Raw genomic sequence first — 21,879 nt, forward strand, 5'->3', positions numbered from 1 at the left:
TATCTACATCCCCAGTGATGTCATCTGTAGCATCATCTACATCCCCAGTGATGTCATCTACATCCCCGGTGATGTCATCAGTAGTGTCATCTACATCCCCAGTGATGTCATCTGTAGCATCATCTACATCCCCAGTGATGTCATCTACTTCCTCAGTGATGTCATCAGTAGTGTCACCTACATCCCCAGTGATTTCATGAGTAGCATCACCTACATCCCCAGTGATGTCATCAGTAGTGTTATCTACATCCCCGGTGATGTCATCAGTAGTGTCAACTACATCCCCAGTAATTTCATCAGTAGTGTCACCTACATCCCCGGTGATGTCATCAGTCGTGTCACCTACATCCCCAGTGATTTCATGAGTAGCATCACCTACATCCCGTGATGTCATCAGTAGCGTTATCTACATCCCCAGTAATGTCATCTGTAGCATCATCTACATCCACAGTGATGTCATCAGTAGTGTCACATACATCCCCAGTGATGTCATCAGTAGTGTCATCTACATCCCCGGTGATGACATCAGTAGTGTCATCTACTTCCCCAGTGATGTCATCAGTAGTGTCACCTACATCCCCAGTGATGTCATCAGTAGTGTCATCTACATCCCCAGTGATGTCATCTACATCCCCAGTGATGTCATCTGTAGCATCATCTACATCCCCAGTGATGTCATCTACATCCCCAGTGATGTCATCAGTAGCGTCATCTACATCCCCAGTAATGTCATCTGTAGCATCATCTACATCCCCAGTGATGTCATCTACTTCCCCAGTGATGTCATCAGTAGTGTCATCTACATCCCCAGTAATGTCATCTGTAGCATCATCTACATCCCCAGTGGTCATGTACATCCCCAGTGATGTCATCAGTAGTGTCATCTACATCCCCGATGATGTCATCAGTAGTGTCACCTACATCCCCAGTGATGTCATCAGTAGCGTCATCTACATCTCCGGTGATGTCATCAGTAGTGTCATCTACATCCCCAGTGATGTCATCAGTAGTGTCACCTACATCCCCGGTGATGTCATCAGTAGCGTCACCTACATCTCCGGTGATGTCATCAGTAGTGTCACCTACATCCCCAGTGATTTCATGAGTAGCATCACCTACATCCCCAGTGATGTCATCAGTAGCGTCACCTACATCCCCAGTGATGTCATCAGTAGTGTCACCTACATCCCCGGTGATGTCATCAGTAGCAGTACCAGCGTCTGCGGTGACTTCTTATTAGCTGCAGCTTTGACCCATCTACACCTGGTGATATCCAGATCTAGGAGCGTTAATTCTCCTACTTGACTTTTTTCTCACTTCTAAACAGATTGTTATTACGGAGTACAGTGACTTTTTTTATACTCGCTTGTACCACTTTTTTTTGGTACTAACCACTGTATATCAGGAACACTGCACAAGACCCACCGTATACGGAACACCCCAGAGGACCTGCTGTATACCGGAAACACCCCACAAGACCTGCCGTATACCGTGAACATCCCACAAGACCTATCGTATACAGAGCACCCCACAAGACCCGCCGTATACCGGGAACATCCCACAAGACCTGCCGTATACCAGGAACACCCCACAAGACCTATCGTATACAGAGCACCCCACAAGACCCGCCGTATACCGGGAACATCCCACAAGACCTGCCGTATACCAGGAACACCCCACAAGACCTATCGTATACAGAGCACCCCACAAGACCCGCCGTATACCGGGAACACCCCACAAGACCCACCGTATACCACAATAAAGCCAAAAGACCCGACGTATACCGGGACCATCCCACAAGACCCGCCGTATACCGGGAACATCCCACAAGACCCGCCGTATACCGCAATAAAGCCAAAAGACCCGACGTATACCGGGAACATCCCACAAGATCCGCCGTATACCGGGAACATCCCACAAGACCCACCGTTTACCGCAATAAAGCCAAAAGACCTGACGTATACCGGGAACATCCCACAAGATCCGCCGTATACCGGGAACATCCCACAAGACCCACCGTTTACCGGGAACATCCCACAAGACCCGCCGTATACCGGCTACATCCCACAAGACCCGCCGTATACCGGGTACACCCAAGACCCGCCGTATACCAGGAACACCCCACAAGACCTGCCATATATCGGGATCAAGCCACAAGTCCTGCCGTATATCGGGAACACCCCACAAGACCTGCTGTATACCGGGAAAACCCCACAAGATCCGCTGTATACCGGGATGAAGCCACAAGACTTGACGCATACTGGGAACACACAAGACCTGCCGCATACCGGGAACACCCTACAAGACCTGCCGTATACCGGGGACACCCCACAAGACCTGCCGTATACCGGGAACATCCCACAAGACCTGCCGTATACCAGGAACACCCCACAAGACCTATCGTATACAGAGCACCCCACAAGACCCGCTGTATACCGGGAACATCCCACAAGACCCGCCGTATACCGGGAACACCCCACAAGACCCACCGTATACCACAATAAAGCCAAAAGACCCGACGTATACCGGGACCATCCCACAAGACCCGCCGTATACCGGGAACATCCCACAAGACGCACCGTATACCGCAATAAAGCCAAAAGACCCGACGTATACCGGGAACATCCTACAAGATCCGCCGTATACCGGGAACATCCCACAAGACCCACCGTTTACCGCAATAAAGCCAAAAACCCGACGTATACCGGGAACATCCCACAAGATCCGCCGTATACCGGGAAAATCCCACAAGACCCACCGTTTACCGCAATAAAGCCAAAAGACCCGACGTATACCGGGAACATCCCACAAGACCCGCCGTATACCGGGTACATCCCACAAGACCCGCCGTATACCGGGTACACCCAAGACCCGCCGTATACCAGGAACACCCCACAAGACCTGCCATATATCGGGATCAAGCCACAAGTCCTGCCGTATATCGGGAACACCCCACAAGACCTGCTGTATACCGGGAAAAACCCACAAGATCCGCTGTATACTGGGATCAAGCCACAAGACTTGACGCATACTGGGAACACACCACAAGACCTGCCGCATACCGGGAACACCCTACAAGACCTGCCGTATACCGGGGACACCCCACAAGACCTGCCGTATACCGGGGACACCCCACAAGACCCGCCGTATACCGGGTACACCCAAGACCCGCGTATACCAGGAACACCCCACAAGACCTGCCATATATCGGGATCAAGCCACAAGTCCTGCTGTATACCGGGAAAACCCCACAAGATCCGCTGTATACCGGGATCAAGCCACAAGACTTGACGCATACTGGGAACACCCCACAAGACCTGACGTATACCGGGGACACCCCACAAGACCTACCGTATACCGTGATCAAGCCACAAGACCTGACGCATACCGGGAACCCCCCACAAGACAAGACCTACCGTATACCGGGAACCCCCCACAAGACAAGACCTACCGTATACCGGGAACACCCTACAAGACCTGCGGTATACTGGGAACACCCTACAAGACCTGCCGTATACTGGGAACACCCCACAAGACCTGCCGTATAATTGGAACACCCCCAAGACCTGCTGTATACTGGGAACACTCCACAAGACCTGCCGTATACTGGGAACACTCCACAAGACCTGCCGTATACTGGGAACACTCCACAAGACCTGCCGTATACTGGGAACACCCCACAAGACCCGCTGTATACTGGGAACACCCCACAAGACCTGCCGTATACCCGGAACACTCCAGACTTGATGTTTTCAAGTGGCTTTGATCCAGCCATTTAAACATTACAATCTGTCCCTTATTTCTGCGTTTTTCTCCGTCCTTCCAACACAAATGTGAAGAACTTGTTGCCTATTATGTCTGTACCGCACCTGTGGGTATTTTACTTCTCATACACGCATACGAGGTGATTTGGATGCCCCCCATTGTAGTCCTGGTTATAAATGACCAGTGGTTTATATGTAAAGTCATTAGGACGCCCCCTAGGTATAGACTGGGGTATAACCATGACACACGTCCACTTATAGTACTTAGGTTCTGTTCTCCCCACTGTCACCTTCAGCTGGGGTATTCCCAATATGTCTTCAGCCTATGAAATGCCAAATTTTTTATTCACACGGCTCTACCGAAATATGGACGGTGGAGGAAATGTATTAGGCTTGAGTTTTCACGTGGCAGGGGCAGGGCGGCAGTGTGCTGCCACGTGAAAACTGCAAGCTTTGATGGATCTGCTGCCAGCCCAGTTGCAGATTCTCCGCACTTTTCCTGGTCTCGCTACACTACTGCTTGCACCATAAACCCCCGGCTTACCATGTTCTTTTCTGAAATCCATCAGAATTTAATAAACAAAATTATCGTTTTGTATCAGTTTCTGAAAAGCAAATTTAACATTGACAACCGATATGGTTCTTCCTCCTAGGACATGCCAAAATGTCTGCCAAGAAGGAACAAACAAAAACATGCCATCAGATGCCCTAATGAGTGACCAATGGGCACATGTGCACCCATATTAGGTAGGATAGACCGCAGGGCTAAATACCTACACTGCAAGAGCCGGTCCTGCCATCTCCTCTCTAGTACGCGTGTGAGGGAATTGTCCTCTGATATCAACCATTTCAGGCCGCAGGTAGTCAGTATGTTGGGAAAATGCAACCTACTGTCTTCTGATAGCAGCTATTTCTGGGGATAGGGGGCGGACTAGTGACTACATGTCACGATGCCGTCCGGCTCTTTCTTCCGCTCTCTCGTCCTCTCTTTGTCGGGCGCTGCACCGTATCCTCGGGTGCACTCACCTATCTCCCGGGTAGATTACTCACCGCGCAGTTTTCTGTCCTCTCTTTAAGGATGATGCCATGTTAAGAATCAGAAGCTTTTAATATGTTATTTACATACAGAATCAATGCGCCCATCCGTCTACTTAACGAGGCGGGGAAACCATCTAGTGAGGATGCGGATTTCTATACATATATATTGCTTTCTGGGCTAGCCACGTGGGTGTCGAGAGGAGGACAAGACCGGAGACGTCCGTCACAACACTGAACGTTTCCATATGAAAACCTGAGAGCAGCAGGAAACGAACACTGGACGGGCGGCCCCCGTACTCTACCCAGCGGCCCCCCATCAGTCGAGCAGTACAAGACCTGAAATCTACTGAAGCTTCGTCATGGCACGAGGATCTTTTCGTGCGCTCAGCCCCTGCTTCTAACCCTCAAACCTGTGTGCTCTATCGGGAGGCTTCCTCCGGGAGACATCTCGAATTAGAACGGAGGGACGAGGTGTATAAGGGAGGACATAAGGGTGCAAAGCCGCAAATACTTTCATCACCCATTGAGTAGGAGCAGAGGAGCATGAGATTCAGGCCGAGGTCCTTGTCAGCTGCGCTTGTACTACACTATTCCCAACAATTCCTACTACAAGAGGATTGTGGAAGTCGCATTTCAAACACAGAAACAAACGTAAGGAGCCGTCTGGAAGATTTCAGCGTTTTCTGTCTGAAGTTCTGCGGCTCCTCGTACAGTTCGCCAACACCTATAGGTTTTTCCATCTGCCTCTGCGTTTACGTGACGTCAAGTATGAAAATCTCTTCCTCTTGTTTGGGGGCGGCGGGGAGGACGGAGGCTGCGGCTGCACTTCTGTCGTCTCCTGCGCTCCGTCTTCATGTGCATCGTGACTCTCTAGCTCATAACTTACAGAACAAGGCTCAGAATCGGGCTCTGTCTTTGTGGGGAAGTAAACAGGTTCAATAATGGCCGAGGGGGCCGGAGACGCTGGCTGGGGGGGTATAAGAGGCAACAGGGTGGCCAGGACGTTGGTCAAACGGTCCATACTCTGCCGCAGCGTGTAGGTAAGGTGCCTTATAGCTTCTGCAGTTTCTTGCTGGGCTCTCAGCATGGCAACTGTCGGGTCGTAGTGCTGACTGACACCACCGGGGGCAAGTAACGGAGAACAGGGGGGCAGCTGTTCTGGAGAGTCCCCATCTGAGGGATCTGGCGAGGGGCTCAGCTGGGGCAACTGAACGATGTGAAGTTGAGGTGTTGGGGAAGCAGATTCCTTAGGATGAAGCAGCATTGGTGGCTCCGGGGGGAAGCAGGGACCACTCAGAGAGTTCTCAGCACTAGATGAGCCAGGGCCGGCTAAATGTAAATCTGCGGATGAGAAGAGACATTGTGTTAGCTGTGTGCAGTGTCCTCACACCACCATGCGAGGTCATAACTACAGGCGGAAACACTGACACCAAAATAACTAATACGGAGAGCTCCCAGAAAGGGGGAATAAATAAGGTGCAGGGTCCTCGTAATAATTCTTACAGTCTGTTCTATGGGCGATACCACACGCTGCCGCTGGCACTCTGCCCACCGTGATGCCCACTGGCTGCCGCTTAGCTTTCAAAATCTTGTGGCCATTGGGCGTCAGGGTGATGGAGGTTCAGACCCGTGCAGCAGATACTCTAGGTCCTATCGAGGCCGTGCTAATGAGGGAACATCTGCAAGTTTAAAACACAGTCATAGAGAAAAGTAAGTGCCCCCACAAAGTATTTTTTCCCTACAGACGAACACCTCAGAGTCCTCTCCAGAGAGTGAACGAAAACTGAAGATAAAGCATGGAAGTGACAGAAATGCACTCTTCTATTATTTACTACACGGCATCGTCTCCTGTGGGACGGGACATTCGGGAAACCTCAGTTTCTTTAGTGAATGATAAAGGTTATTGTCAAGTTACAAGATTCACTTTCGGTTGAGCTAAATGGTGAACAGCCTGAAGAAGAAATGAATGGTTCTCACATTCCTTCCAAGTCTGTGGCCACAGAACCATCTTCACCGCCATGCTTTACACTGTGTCTTGTGTCTTTGCTGACTCTGATCATAGCACATGATCCCAGAAGGCCTGCGGTGACGGAAGCTCTCGGTTTCTCAGATACGTCTTCTGGGACTGATCTTCCTAGACGGTGATGGTCTCCTCTTAGCACCTCCCAAGTAGATGTCCGGTGTGCCCCTTCTCTCCCCTCCAGTACTGGTGGCCGCTTCTTGTAGGTCCTGAAATAAAGTTTTGGACTTAAGAGAAGTCACCAGCTCTTTGCGTGCAGCGTGTGATCTTGCTGTTCGGGGCAGAAGGACTAATGCCGCTTGTTTTGCTTTATCTTTGGCATCTGGGACCTTCTTAGTCAAGTGTCCCAGAGCTGTGTGCCTCCAGACATGGAGATCTTGTCTCGCTGCAAAGGGTTTGGATGATACATAACGGCACAACAAAAAATAAGCCCAGAAGTTCCTGATGCCCGCCGTGCCCTATATCACTGGGCTTCAATCAAAACTACGACTCCCAGCATCCCCCGACAGTCCGCACAGGTTGGAGACCACGGTCCTATATGCTGCTTGTGCATTCCCAGCTGCCAAAACAAACTCATCACTTCTTTTACTATAATCACAGCAAAAAAACTGTCAAGTGTGAAGACGCCTTGGACACAGATGGTTCCTGCAAGATCCTCTCATTGCTACACCTGTGCCTGTTAACAGTCGCAAAATCAAGGTGGGGGGGTTCACTTACTTTCTCTATGAAGTTCGGTGAAACTTATATTAATTCACAAAATTGTGATTTGTTCTTTTCATTTAGTTCTGTCCCTTTATTTTCTGTAACTGAGGAGTAGACACCAATGTACACGCGGATGGGAAAATAAACACTTTCCATGGATGGGGGTACTTACTTTTTCCCCATCACTGTGTTTTATCTGTTGGGAGCATTTTCTGCAAAACTCTGTGGCTGAATATTGTGTCCTGACTGCAAAGTCTCTCCTGCAAACAGGCTCAGTAGACAACATCATTTTTCAGCATTTTTTCACATTACAACAACCAGAAGGGGATTGAAAATGGGGCCCCGTCTCTCGTGCACGATTTGGGTCATCGATATCATACCGGTGGAGGTTTGACACCCAGTCACCACCCCCCCTCCAGTGATCATCTGTTTGCAGCTCCCATGGCGCCGGATGTGCACAGTGTACGGAGCCAGAACAGCACATCTACTGGCCATTCTGGGTTCTGCAGCTAAATTTCGATTGCTGTAAATGGCATCTGGGTTGCAGTACCGAGAACTGCCACCTCACAACGCATGGCGCTGTGTTCTTCCAGCTCTGTACTGTGCAGCATTGGTGGTGGTCAGATGTGCAAACAGCTGATCGGAGGGGGCGCTGCAGATCCGATATGGAAGATAGGTCAGCAATAGAGAAGTGCTGGACAACCCCTTGAAGGTCCGTGAAGATGACGATCACTGGGGTAACCATTACACCTTTCCTTCAACATTGACTTGCTCTTTGTATCTGGAGTCGGTGAGGACAGGAGGACGTCAGCACGATGAGGAGGCTGAGGAGAAGATTAAGGTTATAAAGTACAGCAGACCATAATAACATCACTGACCTGAGTCTCTCTAACTACAGCGGTCCGGAGAGCGGGCACCTGAAATCCTCAGATCTGAAACACAGACTGGAGTCCTACAAAACACCGAGAACTGGAAGTATCTGCAGTTTATGCTCACCCATAGCTCCCAGCCGCGTCCCATGGAGATAGGAATCCCTCCCAGGCACCACCCCCGGCCCCAGGATGGCAAAGATGGTTTCCTCCTCCGCCGTGAGAACGTCCTCTGCTGTGCCATTCTGCGTGGAGTGAGGGATACGAGCCAACTTCTCCTTGGTCCGTCTCTTAAAGTCATTCCAGCGTTTCTGCACCTCCTGGGCGGTTCTCTTCCAGTTGGTGATGGCGTTGATCTTCGCGGCGATGCCCTCCCACACACGGCGTCGCTCCGCCACGCTGAGACGTCGGCTCTGTGCACCGTACAGCATAGAATAATGGGCTCGCACTTCCCGGATCAAGATCTGGTTCTCCTCATAAGAAAACCTGGGCTTACGGAGGCGAGTCACCTCCTCCGTGTCGCCAGACATGGCGAGGGCATTCACGATGGCCTCCAGTGTTTTGGCTAAATGAGAATGGAGAAAAAAGATTTAACTGATTATACCGGTCGGTCCAACAAAAAACAGCACTCAGCCAAGAGACCCGAAATCCCACCGGACCCCTGTGCGTGTCACACAGCTCAAAACTAAGCAGACCCAGGGCCACAAAAGCCTGTGGTATCAAGGATAACGTACTTGATGAGTAGGGACACTTGGGGGTGCACAGTAATACATGCCAGATGTGAGGTCTGAATGCATCTCCCGGTAATATAGGCTGGATGTGAGGTATGTGTGTCTCTCCCAGTAATATAGGCTGGATGTGAGGTCTGAATGCATCTCCCAGTAATATAGGCCGGATGTGAGGTCTGTGTGTCTCTCCCAGTAATATAGGCCGGATGTGAGGTCTGTGTGTCTCTTCCAGTAACATAGGCTGGATGTGAGGTCTGTGTGTCTCTCCCAGTAACATAGGCTGGATGTGAGGTCTGTGTGTCTCTCCCGGTAATATAGGCTGGATGTGAGGTCTGTGTGTCTCTCCCAGTAATACATGCCGGATGTGAGGTCTGTGTCTCTCTCCCAGTAATATAGGCCGGATGTGAGGTCTGTGTGTCTCTCCCAGTAATACATGCCGGATGTGAGGTCTGTGTGTCTCTCCCAGTAATACATGCCGGATGTGAGGTCTGAATGCATCTCCCGGTAATATAGGCAGGATGTGAGGTCTGTGTGTCTCTTACAGTAATATAGGCTGGATGTGAGGTCTGTGTGTCTCTTACAGTAATATAGGCTGGATGTGAGGTCTGTGTGTCTCTTACAGTAATATAGGCTGGATGTGAGGTCTGTGTGTCTCTTACAGTAATATAGGCTGGATGTGAGGTCTGTGTGTCTCTCCCAGTAATATAGGCTGGATGTGAGGTCTGTGTGTCTCTCCCAGTAATATAGGCTGGATGTGAGGTCTGTGTGTCTCTCCCAGTAATACAGGCTGGATGTGAGGTCTGTGTGTCTCTCCCAATAATAAAGGCCGGATGTGATATCTGTGTGCCTCTTCCAGTAATACAGGCTGGATGTGAGCTCTGTGTGTCTCTCCCAGTAATATAGGCCGGATGTGAGGTCTGTGTGTCTCTCCCAGTAATATAGGCTGGATGTGAGGTCTGTGTGTCTCTCCCAGTAATATAGGCTGGATGTGAGGTCTGTGTGTCTCTCCCAGTAATATAGGCTGGATGTGAGGTCTGTGTGTCTCTCCCAGTAATATAGGCTGGATGTCAGGTCTGTGTGTCTCTCCCAGCAATACAGGCTGGATGTGAGGTCTGTGTGTCTCTCCCAGTAATACATGCCGGATGTGAGGTCTGTGTGTCTCTTCCAGTAATACATGCCGGATGTGAGGTCTGTGTGTCTCTCCCAGTAATATAGGCCGGATGTGAGGTCTGTGTGTCTCTCCCGGTAATATAGGCCGGATGTGAGGTCTGTGTGTCTCTCCCGGGAATATAGGCCGGATGTGAGGTCTGTGTGTCTCCCAGTAATACAGGCTGGATGTGAGATCTGTGTGTCTCTCCCGGTAATATAGGCTGGATGTGAGATCTGTGTGTCTCTCCCGGTAATATAGGCTGAATATGATGTCTGTAAGTATACAGGGTGCTTTTGTCTTCACTAGCTATCCTGCATCAGCACAGCTGCATTATTACTGCAGTGATTTTACCTCCTCCTCTTGTGCCCCCCTCCCTATCTACAGGCTAAGTTTTGTACCTACTCCCTTCAGTCTGATATGAAGTATACACCTGCTCCATGCTGCTATCTCTAACACTGAGAGGAGTCAGACCCAGGAGCACTGATGGAGGTCTATCCGATTTTGTATAGGTGAAAGGCTTGCAGACTCTGCAGCAGTCAAAAATGTTTTTCGGTCCCCAATTTTGCATTGTCATAAGGGTAACAGGAGATATTGCACCAAGCAGTTTGTTGTGCAATTTCTCCTGAGTAAGCAGATATCCCATATGTGGGGGGAAAACACTGTTTGGGCGCACGCCAGAGTTCAGAAGGGAAGGAGCACTGTGTTTTGAACCCAAAATTGGCTGGAATCAAGAGCAGATGCCATGTCGCGTTTGGAGAGCCCCTGACGCGCCTAAACAGTGGAAACCACCCACAAGTGACCCCATTTTGGAAACTAGACCCCTCAAGGACCCATCAACGATTTTATCAAGGGGTATAGGGAACATTTTGAACCCAGAGGTACGACACAGAATTTGATAACATTAGGTCATTATATTGAATAAGTTGTCATTAGTCTTCAGCACAAGTGCTCGCTACTTGAGTCTGCATCGGGTACTTGGGTATGCACCATGTATCATGGGTGCTCGAGTGACATGCTCGAGTCCCCGACCGCATGTATCACTGTTGTTATACACCCCAAAAAAAAACATGCAGGAATTTCCCATGTATGGCAGGCAATCCCTGCGTGTTTTTTTTTTTTAGCTGTATAACAGCCGCAAAATATATGACTCGAGCACCCGCGATACTCAGTGCATAACCGAGCACCCGATGCAAACTCAAGTAGTGAGCACCTGCGCTCAACACTAGTCGCCATATTGTCATCATTTTTTTTTTAACCAACACCAACCCTAATACAACCCCAACCCTAACCCTAATACAACCCCAACTATAATACAACCTCAACCCTAATACAACCCCAACCCTAATACAACCCCCAACCCTAATACAACCCCCAACCCTAATACAGCCCTAAGCCTAATACAGCCCCAACCCTAATACAACCCCAACCCTAATACAACCCCAACCCTAATACAATCCCCAACCCTAATACAATCCCCAACCCTAATACAATCCCCAACCCTAATACAGCCCTAAGCCTAATACAGCCCTAACCCTAATACAACCCCAACCCTAATGCAACCCCAACCTCAACCCTAATACAACCCCAACCCTAATACAACCCCAACCCTAATACAACCCCCAACCCTAATACAACCCCCAACCCTAATACAACCCCCAACCCTAATACAACCCCAACCCTAATACAGCCCTAAGCCTAATACAGCCCTAACCCTAATACAACCCCAACCCTAATACAACCCCAACATTTTATTTTTTACGCCGTTCCTCGTGTGGTATAAGTGATTAGACGACTTTATTCTTCGGGTCGGTGTGATTACAGTGATACCAGATTTATATCAGGTTTTTATGATTGACAGCTGTCACACACTAAAAAAAAACTTTTTTTTTGCAAAACCACATTTTGAGCTTGTTTTTTGCGGGACAAGTTGACGTTTTTCTTGATGCCATTTTCGAACACGTAACATTTTTTGATCGCTTTCTATTCTGATTTTTGGGAGGCAGAATGAACAAAAAACAACAATTCAGGAATTGTTTTTTGTTTTTTATGCCGTTCCGCGTGTGGTAAAATTAATATGGTAGCTTTATTCTTCGGGTCAGTACGTTTACAGCGGTACCACATTTATATAGTTTTTTTAATCAACATAGAAAAAATAATTTTTTTTTGCATCGCTTTATTCTGTCAACTATAACTTTTTTATTTTTCGGCTGTTGGAGCCATATGGCGGCTTGTTTTTTGCGGGACAAGATGAGGATTTCAGCGGTACCATTTTTATTTACATTTGTCTTTTTGACTGCATTTTATTCCATTTTTTGTTTGGTGGTATGATGATAAAACATCGTTTTTTGCTTCGTTTTTTTATTTCTTTTTTTTACTGTGTTCACTAAAGGGGTTAACTAGTGGGAAAGTTTTATAGGTCAGGTCGTTACAGATGCTACGATACCAAATGTGTTTTTTTTTTTCATAATAATATTTATTTATGGGTACAGTATATTTATTTTTTTGGATTATTTTTTCATTTTTTTTAAATATTTTTTTTAAAAAAATGTCTTCACTGTCTGACACTTTTTTGCACTGTTACACTTTGTCCCACTATGGGACTTTCATTTTTTGCATGCTGATCGCTTGCACAGCATAAGGATGCAGCAGCAGCATCCCTGTGCTATACAGCCTGTCAGCGCTGCAGACACAAGTTACCGTATTTTTCGGACGATAAGAAGCACTTTTTTCCTCCAAAATTTTGGAGGAAAATGGGGGGTGCGTCTTATGGTCCGAATGTTGGGGGGTGTATATTTATGTGTGGTGTGGGGGGAGCGGTATCGGTGGAGGAGCGGGGCACAGGAGACAGCAGCCGCCTGCTGCAGCCTACACTGTCCCCGCTGCTAAAGAAAATGAATATTCACTGCTCCACACGCCCCATGGGGCGTGGGGAGCACTGAATATTCATGCTCCTTAATAGCGGTATACAGTGTAGCCGCGCTGCGGCTGCTGCTGCCGGCTATCTCGTGTGCCCGCTGTTAAAGGACATGAATATTCAACCTCTCTCCACGCCCCATGGGTGTGAGGAGGGGGTGAATATTCATGCCCTTTAATGAGCGGGCACAGGAGATAGCTGGCAGCAGCAGCCGCAGAAAGGCTACACTGTGTGCCGGCTATGAAGGAGAGTGAAGTCACTGCTCCCCGCGCACACAGTCTCGGCGTGGGGAGCAGTGACTTCCGGCAGCTGATCTCTCCTTGTGAGCCGCGCATGGCAGTGACGTCATGCGCGGCTCACATGGAGAGATCAGTGCAGGCAGACAGGATGCAGCGCTGGAGGAGAGAAGAAAGGTGAGTATGAGTGTTTATTTTTTTTTTTATGTGCAGCCTGATGGGGATTAGGGGGACCATGCATACTAGGACAGGGATTAGGGGTGCCATGCATACCAGGACAGGGATGAGGGGTGCCAAGCATACCAGGACAGGGATGAGGGGTGCCAAGCATACCAGGACAGGGATGAGGGGTGCCAAGCATACCAGGACAGGGATGAGGGGTGCCAAGCATACCAGGACAGGGATGAGGGGTGCCATGCATACCAGGACAGGGATGAGGGGTGCCATGCATACCAGGACAGGGATGATGGGTGCCATGCATACCAGGATAGGGATGAGGGGTGCCATGCATACCAGGATAGGGATGAGGGGTGCCATGCATACCAGGATAAGGATGACGGGTGCCTGCATACCAGGACAGGGATGAGGGGTGCCATGCATGCCAGGACAGGGATGAGGGGTGCCATGCATACCAGGATAGGGATGAGGGGTGCCATGCATACCAGGATAGGGATGAGGGGTGCCATGCATACCAGGATAGGGATGATGGGTGCCATGCATACCAGGACAGGGATGAGGGGTGCCATGCATACCAGGACAGGGATGAGGTGTGCCATGCATACCAGGACAGGGATGAGGTGTGCCATGCATACCAGGACAGGGATGAGGGGTGCCATGCATACCAGGACAGGGATGAGGGGTGCCATGCATACCAGTACAGGGATGAGGGGTGCCATGCATACCAGGACAGGGATGAGGGGTGCCATGCATACCAGGACAGGGATGAGGGGTGCCATGCATACCAGGACAGGGATGAGGGGTGCCATGCATACCAGGACAGGGATGAGGGGTGCCATGCATACCAGGACAGGGATGAGGGGTGCCATGCATACCAGGACAGGGATGAGGGGTGCCATGCATACCAGGACAGGGATGAGGGGTGCCATGCATACCAGGACAGGGATGAGGGGTGCCATGCATACCAGGACAGGGATGAGGGGTGCCATGCATACCAGGACAGGGATGAGGGGTGCCATGCATACCAGGACAGGGATGAGGGGTCCCATGCATACCAGGACAGGGATGATGGGTGCCATGCATATCAGGATGGGGATGGGGACCACATATAAAAGAAAGGGGGCAGCATATATACCAGGATGGGGGATATTGTCAGAATTGGGGGACATTACCCCTATACCAGTCTCAGCAGAAGACCCCCTCCCCCTTAAAAGTGCATCGTGACCACATTTTTTGCTTAAATTTTTATTTTTTTATTTTCCTCCTCTAAAACCTAGGTGCGTCTTGTGGTCCGGTGCGTCTTATAGTCCGAAAAATACGGTAGGTAGATTGTGCAATGAGCATAGTCTACCTAACTTCCTGATATCTGGTGACTCAGATGTCATCATGACACCATGGTAACGATCAGGACCCCGTGCTCACAAGATGGGGGCTCTTACCTCTGCTTGCCCCGGAAATGTTGAGATTGACTTTGATTGCAGCATTTCAGGGGGTTAACGTGCTGGGAGCAGCCTGTGGAAGGAAATCATCAAGATCCGCTGCTGGTAGCTCCTGTGTGATCACCGATGTGCTCGATGGAGACAAGTGTGGAGACGTTGCAGCCACAGGATTAAGTTTGAGGACGCAGCGCGGCTCATAGAAACACCAGCAACATGTGGCCTGGGGGTGTCATGTGGAAAAACGCCTGGGACATTTTGGAGAAAGTCCACCAACAAATCAATGCAACTCTGAGGTGTTAGTGCAGCTGGAATGAAGCCTAAAGGGGTACGGCCAAAGGACATTATGCCCCCCTCTCATCAGAGCCCCAAGAGTAGAACCGATGTGACGTTCCCTCATGGTCTCATCATCTTCAAAGAATGGCGCGTAGTGAGCCATCTGTGCTGCACCTGACATTACAGGTCACACACCGAGCCTGAGGCATCGGCGTCCACACCAACCATCAAGAGGCGTCTGCCCCACATTGGGCTACGGGCCAGGCGTCCGGCTACAGGTGTCCAACAACCTCACTGCACCATGATTGCCCTTGAGAATGGTGACAAATGAGACTGCAATGGAGGCTGGAGTGGAGGTCCGTCCTCTTCAATGCAGTAATAGCCGGAGGTCAATCTGGACACCACGTGGGTGACGCCATGAACAGGTCTCACGAGGGAACGTGACAGTGTCCGACATGCTGTTCTACCACATCCCCAGGCCACATGTTCCTCACACTACTGTGAGCCGCCAGCGTGGCCTCAACCGGCTCCCATGGCTGCAGCGTCTCCGGACTTGTCTCCATAGGAGACGTCATGGGTCGGTGATCACACAGTAGCTGCCGGCAGCGGATCCTGAGGATTTCCTTCATCAGACGACCATTCATGACCTCAGTGATGGCAGCTGAGGCCGGAGGTGTCGGGATTTCTGTCTCAGACTGATGAAATTGTGGTGGTCTCAGGGTATATATGATGGATACTGTGTACATACAGGGGTCTCCTATTACATTCAATGGTTACTGAGTATATATAGTGGTCTCAGAGTATATAAGGTGGTCTCCGGATATTTATGATGGTTACCAGGTATATGTGGTGGTCTTCAGGTATATATGGTGGCCTCGGAGTATGTACGGTGGTCTCACAGTACGTACGGTGGTCACAGAGTATGTAAGGTGGTCTCAGCGTATATACAGTGGTCTCCAGGTATATATGGTGGTCTTGGAGTATATACAGTGATCTCCAGGTATATATGGTGGTCTCAGAGTATATACAGTGGTCTCGGAGTATATACAGTGGTCTCGGAGTATATATAGTGGTCTCCAGGTATATATGGTGGTCTCGGAGTATATACAGTGGTCTCGGAGTATATACGGTGGTCTCCAGGTATATACGGTGGTCTCCAGGTATATACGGTGGTCTCGGAGTATATACAGTGGTCTCCAGGTATATACAGTGGTCTCGGAGTATATACAGTGGTCTCCAGGTATATACAGTGGTCTCCAGGTATATACAGTGGTCTCGGAGTATATATAGTGGTCTCGGAGTATATATGGTGGTCTCGGAGTATATACAGTGGTCTCGGAGTATATACAGTGGTCTCCAGGTATATACGGTGGTCTCCAGGTATATACAGTGGTCTCGGAGTATATACAGTGGTCTCGGAGTATATACAGTGGTCTCGGAGTATATACAGTGGTCTCGGAGTATATACGGTGGTCTCGGAGTATATACAGTGGTCTCGGAGTATATACAGTGGTCTCGGAGTATATACAGTGGTCTCGGAGTATATACAGTGGTCTCGGAGTATATATAGTGGTCTCCAGGTATATATGGTGGTCTCGGAGTATATACAGTGGTCTCGGAGTATATATAGTGGTCTCCAGGTATATACAGTGGTCTCGGAGTATATACAGTGGTCTCGGAGTATATACGGTGGTCTCGGAGTATATATGGTGGTCTCGGAGTATATACAGTGGTCTCGGAGTATATACAGTGGTCTCGGAGTATATACAGTGGTCTCGGAGTATATACAGTGGTCTCCAGGTATATATGGTGGTCTCGGAGTATATACAGTGGTCTCCAGGTATATACAGTGGTCTCGGAGTATATACAGTGGTCTCGGAGTATATATAGTGGTCTCCAGGTATATACAGTGGTCTCGGAGTATATACAGTGGTCTCGGAGTATATACGGTGGTCTCGGAGTATATACGGTGGTCTCGGAGTATATACGGTGGTCTCGGAGTATATACAGTGGTCTCGGAGTATATACAGTGGTCTCGGAGTATATACAGTGGTCTCGGAGTATATATAGTGGTCTCCAGGTATATATGGTGGTCTCGGAGTATATACAGTGGTCTCCAGGTATATATGGCCATGCATTGCTCTCCAGCACATCTCTGGAGCTCTCCCAGCTGTGTATGTGGGAGGACACGGCTCTCTGGCCTCATTCTGAGGGCGCTCAGGCTCCGGGGCCGCTCTGCGGGTGGGGGCGGGGCAGGGGCTCAGTATCCGGGGTGATTTCGGGGGATTTTACCTTTTTGTAGCCGCTCCGGCTCCTGCTCCACCTCTTCCACTTCCTCTCCTCCCGCCGCCCAAGGAGCATGCGCCGCACTGCGTCATCCTCACAGCCCGCAGCGCGGAGCATCATGGAAAGGATTTCTGCACACCCGACATTCCGCCACCAGATGGCGCAATGTAACCAAATGTAGATGTGCGGTTAGACAGCGGGACGTAGAGACCCACCTAACCACGCCCATAACTGCAAGCCACACCCACACTACAGGTAGAGAGCCTGACAAGTCTGCAGAGCTCAGAGGGCAGTGCGCATGTGTGAGGGAGAACGTGCGCCCTCTGCCGGCAGAATAAGGGGAAATTTGCGACCCTCACAAATCCCGATTCCCGACAGTTCCTTTACACATGAGAAGACAGCAGCCCCTCTCTGTGTCACTGTACACACATTACATACCGATCCTGAGTTACCGCCTGTATTATACTCCAGAGCTGCACTCACTATTTTGCTGGTGCAGTCACTGTGTACATACATTACATTACTGATCCTGAGTTACATCCTGTATTATACTCCAGAGCTGCACTCACTATTCTGCTGGTGCAGTCACTGTGTACATACATTACATTACTGATCCTGAGTTACATCCTGTATTATACTCCAGAGCTGCACTCACTATTCTGCTGGTGCAGTCACTGTGTACATACATTACATTACTGATCCTGAGTTACATCCTGTATTATACTCCAGAGCTGCACTCACTATTCTGCTGGTGCAGTCACTGTGTACATACATTACATTACTGATCCTGAGTTACATCCTGTATTATACTCCAGAGCTGCACTCACTATTCTGCTGGTGCAGTCACTGTGTACATACATTACATTACTGATCCTGAGTTACATCCTGTGTTATACTCCAGAGCTGCACTCACTATTCTGCTGGTGCAGTCACTGTGTACATACATTACATTACTGATCCTGAGTTACATCCTGTATTATACTCCAGAGCTGCACTCACTATTCTGCTGGTGCAGTCACTGTGTACATACATTACATTACTGATCCTGAGTTACATCCTGTATTATACTCCAGAGCTGCACTCACTATTCTGCTGGTGCAGTCACTGTGTACATACATTACATTACTGATCCTGAGTTACCTCCTGTATTATACTCCAGAGCTGCACTCACTATTCTGCTGGTGCAGTCACTGTGTACATACATTACATTACTGATCCTGAGTTACATCCTGTATTATACTCCAGAGCTGCACTCACTATACTGCTGGTGCAGTCACTGTGTACATACATTACATTACTGATCCTGAGTTACATCCTGTATTATACCCCAGAGCTGCACTCACTATTCTGCTGGTGCAGTCACTGTGTACATACATTACATACCGATCCTGAGTTACATCCTGTATTATACTCCAGAGCTGCACTCACTATTCTGCTGGTGCAGTCACTGTGTACATACATTACATTACTGATCCTGAGTTACATCCTGTATTATACTCCAGAGCTGCACTCACTATTCTGCTGGTGCAGTCACTGTGTACATACATTACATTACTGATCCTGAGTTACATCCTGTATTATACTCCAGAGCTGCACTCACTATTCTGCTGGTGCAGTCACTGTGTACATACATTACATTACTGATCCTGAGTTACATCCTGTATTATACTCCAGAGCTGCACTCACTATTCTGCAGGTGCAGTCACTGTGTACATACATTACATTACTGATCCTGTACTGATCCTGAGTTACATCCTGTATTATACTCCAGAGCTGCACTCACTATTCTGCTGGTGCAGTCACTGTGTACATACATTACATTACTGATCCTGAGTTACATCCTGTATTATACTCCAGAGCTGCACTCACTATTCTGCTGGTGCAGTCACTGTGTACATACATTACATTACTGATCCTGAGTTACATCCTGTATTATACTCCAGAGCTGCACTCACTATTCTGCTGGTGCAGTCACTGTGTACATACATTACATTACTGATCCTGAGTTACATCCTGTATTATACTCCAGAGCTGCACTCACTATTCTGCTGGTGCAGTCACTGTGTACATACATTACATTACTGATCCTGAGTTACATCCTGTATTATACTCCAGAGCTGCACTCACTATTCTGCTGGTGCAGTCACTGTGTACATACATTACATTACTGATCCTGAGTTACATCCTGTGTTATACTCCAGAGTTGCATTCACTATTCTGCTGGTGCAGTCACTGTGTACATACATTACATTACTGATCCTGAGTTACATCCTGTATTATACTCCAGAGCTGCACTCACTATTCTGCTGGTGCAGTCACTGTGTACATACATTACATTACTGATCCTGAGTTACATCCTGTATTATACTCCAGAGCTGCACTCACTATTCTGCTGGTGCAGTCACTGTGTACATACATTACATTACTGATCCTGAGTTACCTCCTGTATTATACTCCAGAGCTGCACTCACTATTCTGCTGGTGCAGTCACTGTGTATATACATTACATTACTGATCCTGAGTTACATCCTGTATTATACTCCAGAGCTGCACTCACTATACTGCTGGTGCAGTCACTGTGTACATACATTACATTACTGATCCTGAGTTACATCCTGTATTATACCCCAGAGCTGCACTCACTATTCTGCTGGTGCAGTCACTGTGTACATACATTACATACCGATCCTGAGTTACATCCTGTATTATACTCCAGAGCTGCACTCACTATTCTGCAGGTGCAGTCACTGTGTACATACATTACATTACTGATCCTGTACTGATCCTGAGTTACATCCTGTATTATACTCCAGAGCTGCACTCACTATTCTGCTGGTGCAGTCACTGTGTACATACATTACATTACTGATCCTGAGTTACATCCTGTATTATACTCCAGAGCTGCACTCACTATTCTGCTGGTGCAGTCACTATGTACATACATTACATTACTGATCCTGAGTTACATCCTGTATTATACTCCAGAGCTGCACTCACTATTCTGCTGGTGCAGTCACTATGTACATACATTACATTTCTGATCCTGAGTTACATCCTGTATTATACTCCAGAGCTGCACTCACTATTCTGCTGGTGCAGTCACTGTGTACATACATTACATTACTGATCCTGAATTACATCCTGTATTATACTCCAGAGCTGCACTCACTATTCTGCTGGTGCAGTCACTGTGTACATACATTACATTACTGATCCTGAGTTACATCCTGTATTATACTCCAGAGCTGCACTCACTATTCTGCTGGTGCAGCCCCTGTGTACATACATTACATTACTGATCCTGAGTTACATCCTGTATTATACTCCAGAGCTGCACTCACTATTCTGCTGGTGCAGTCACTGTGTACATACATTACATTACTGATCCTGAGTTACATCCTGTATTATACCCCAGAGCTGCACTCACTATTCTGCTGGTGCAGTCACTGTGTACATACATTACATTACTGATCCTGAGTTACATCCTGTATTATACTCCAGAGCTGCACTCACTATTCTGCTGGTGCAGTCACTGTGTACATACATTACATTACTGATCCTGAGTTACATCCTGTATTATACCCCAGAGCTGCACTCACTATTCTGCTGGTGCAGTCACTGTGTACATACATTACATTACTGATCCTGAGTTACCTCCTGTATTATACTCCAGAGCTGCACTCACTATTCTGCTGGTGCAGTCACTGTGTACATACATTACATTACTGATCCTGAGTTACATCCTGTATTATACTCCAGAGCTGCACTCACTATTCTGCTGGTGCAGTCACTGTGTACATACATTACATTACTGATCCTGAGTTACATCCTGTATTATACTCCAGAGCTGCACTCACTATTCTGCTGGTGCAGTCACTGTGTACATACATTACATTACTGATCCTGAGTTACCTCCTGTATTATACTCCAGAGCTGCACTCACTATTCTGCTGGTGCAGTCACTGTGTATATACATTACATTACTGATCCTGAGTTACATCCTGTATTATACTCCAGAGCTGCACTCACTATACTGCTGGTGCAGTCACTGTGTACATACATTACATTACTGATCCTGAGTTACATCCTGTATTATACCCCAGAGCTGCACTCACTATTCTGCTGGTGCAGTCACTGTGTACATACATTACATACCGATCCTGAGTTACATCCTGTATTATACTCCAGAGCTGCACTCACTATTCTGCAGGTGCAGTCACTGTGTACATACATTACATTACTGATCCTGAGTTACCTCCTGTATTATACTCCAGAGCTGCACT

At 48.4% G+C, this 21,879-nt stretch overlaps 1 protein-coding gene across 1 annotated transcript; it reads right to left on the bottom strand.

Moving 5' to 3' along the window:
• Window positions 1-4,853: 4,853 nt before the first annotated feature.
• MYPOP (Myb related transcription factor, partner of profilin) lies at window positions 4,854-17,759 on the bottom strand. Its single transcript, XM_073642075.1, has 3 exons — window positions 17,603-17,759; window positions 8,521-8,958; window positions 4,854-6,143 (listed from the first exon to the last, which is right to left on the bottom strand). Exons 2-3 carry the CDS (start codon window positions 8,921-8,923, stop codon window positions 5,527-5,529), a joined length of 1,020 nt encoding a protein of 339 aa, XP_073498176.1. The 5' UTR covers window positions 8,924-8,958; window positions 17,603-17,759; the 3' UTR covers window positions 4,854-5,526.
• Between the last annotated feature and the right edge of the window lie 4,120 nt (window positions 17,760-21,879).

This window comes from Phyllobates terribilis, unplaced genomic scaffold, assembly GCF_046119375.1.
Source record: "Phyllobates terribilis strain yellow unplaced genomic scaffold, ASM4611937v1 Scaffold_7__3_contigs__length_470593459, whole genome shotgun sequence".
NCBI classification, from domain to species: domain Eukaryota; kingdom Metazoa; phylum Chordata; class Amphibia; order Anura; family Dendrobatidae; genus Phyllobates; species Phyllobates terribilis.

Coding starts and splice junctions, on each gene's coding strand:
- MYPOP (XM_073642075.1), bottom strand. CDS start 8,923: ATGTCTGGCGACACGGAGGAGGTGACTCGCCTCCGTAAGCCCAGGTTT. Junction 6,144..8,520: donor GACGCGGCTGGGAGCTATGG/GTGAGCATAAAC, acceptor TCTCATCCGCAG/ATTTACATTTAGCCGGCCCT.